Here is a 1,917-nt window from a genome sequence, read left to right as displayed (position 1 = left end):
TTGGGTCAGTTGGTAACCCTCCCGCCCCCCCACCCACCCACCCCCCCGAGCTAAAAGAAGGCGTTTATTATTATATGTAGAAAATCCTATGATTTGATTAAAGGTCGGTCCGTGAACACAGGTTGGAGACCGGAGCCCCTTCATTTGTCTCATGTCTTCCTCCTCCGTCTGTCTCTCCTTCAGTTCTCACAGCTGCTCCATCATCAGAGGAGGCTCGGAGCTGAGAAGTTCCCTGTCATCGATCGGACGTTCTACCCCAACTACAAAGACATGGTGAGAATTGGATTCTTTGTTTGTGTGAAGTCCTGCAGAAAGTTCTTTTTCACCGTTGACTTCATGTTGGTTTTACCGTCGTAGTAATCAGTATGGATGTACACTGAGGTGAAGACAAACGTGTGATGCAAATGTTCCAAAATAACATTCAATTACAGATGACATTCTTTAATATGGCTATATAAAAGAAACATGAGGGTCGCTGACCCAGACATGGCTCTGGATGGGCTTCAGGTTTCCACACTTTCTTAGTAAATTACAAAAAGGAAGAGAAGACTCATCATTCCACAGAAACTTTTTATATACAACATTTTTTGGTACATGAATAAAAAAAGAAAAAATCTATTTGAACAAAAACAGAGACATAAATAAAACCCCTGGAAACGATTGTTCAATATAAAACAAACATGAAAAACACTTTGACCGTCGAACCGTGTTAACGTTTTAACATAAAAGTCATTATTGTTAACGTACCGTATTTCACTAGTTATTCAACTAAACACTGAAAAGGAAACTGCCACCGCATTCACCTCTGGATGCTGTAAACGGATGTTTTCAGTGGGCGGGTCTTCAGCTGATGATGTCAGCAGAGACAGGAGTCCACTCAGATGGTGACCACCAAACAGTCAACGTAACACAAGATTTATTTCATTTACAAACAAATTGGAGTTGGTGCAGTAGAAGAACTGCTGCCTCTGCTGGCCAATCAAGGAAATGCTTGGTGAAGTGAAGCTACGTCTTCAGTTACGCTGACAGTTAGACCGACGGAAGCAGAAAGAACATTCTAGAAACACAACGTCTGTTAGATTTCATGGTGTTAATTCCCATCGAGATTCAGTATTTACACGATCAGTCCATGGTCATGTGACTCGGTGTCTACCTTTCTCCAAACTTTGTTGGACTGACTGCATGTACTGCATGTACTGCATGTACTGCATGTACTGCATGTACTGCGCACTGCAGCTTCATTTACATGGGATCGACTGCAGAACGAGACAAAGAAGAAAAAATGACCAGGTTATGATTTGCAGTGAAGAAAATTCAAAGGCCTACAGCTGCAGATCTGTTGACCTTTGACCTCCCCTCGGACACAGGGCTGGCCACAGTCCATCTGGATTTTCCCAGCATGAATGTGGAAACTGTACAAACTTAACAAACAGTGGAAGAAGAGAAGAGACGTCTACAAACCAACGTGGGACAGAGTTACCAACAAACACGGCCGTGTCAGGGGTCAGTTATGTCCAGGAAGTCTTTCTCCGGTGGTGGCCCGCCCCGGTACCAGCTGCAGGTGGTGTCGAATCGACGGATGCAGGCGTACTGTCGAGCCTGTTCCCCGTTCAGGCTGTTGTCCAGCAGCCAGTCCGTCCACAGACACTCGTTGTCTCCTGTAGAGGCACAGGGCACCGTGTAACAGGTGTTGATCTGTGGACAGAGCAGAAGGGTTGAACTTTGACCCCTGACACCTCCCTGGACTGGACATGAGGAGAGAATGGAACTCTCTGGAAACGTTTCTTCTTCAAGATTTGACTTTTCTTTGGTAACAATACTCCAATACTTCAATACTCCAATACTTCAATACTTCAATACTTCAATACTTCAATGCTCCAATACTCCAATACTTCAATACTTCAATACTTCAATACT

The 1,917-nt window shown here is 44.1% G+C and overlaps 1 protein-coding gene across 1 annotated transcript in view; it reads left to right on the top strand.

Moving 5' to 3' along the window:
• The window catches only part of LOC103385632 (synapsin-2), a 25,081-nt gene that overhangs the window by 9,962 nt on the left and 13,202 nt on the right, over positions 1-1,917 (top strand). Inside the window, exon 6 of the mRNA XM_025060031.1 lies at positions 184-273. Within this exon, the coding sequence (XP_024915799.1) occupies positions 184-273 (90 nt within the window). The remainder of the gene's footprint in view (positions 1-183; positions 274-1,917) is intronic.

This window comes from Cynoglossus semilaevis, chromosome 11 (genome assembly GCF_000523025.1).
Source record: "Cynoglossus semilaevis isolate Cse_v1.0 chromosome 11, Cse_v1.0, whole genome shotgun sequence".
Taxonomy (NCBI): domain Eukaryota; kingdom Metazoa; phylum Chordata; class Actinopteri; order Pleuronectiformes; family Cynoglossidae; genus Cynoglossus; species Cynoglossus semilaevis.
The sequence above is the reverse complement of the archived record's forward strand: the minus strand, read 5'-3'. Positions and strand labels throughout refer to the sequence as shown.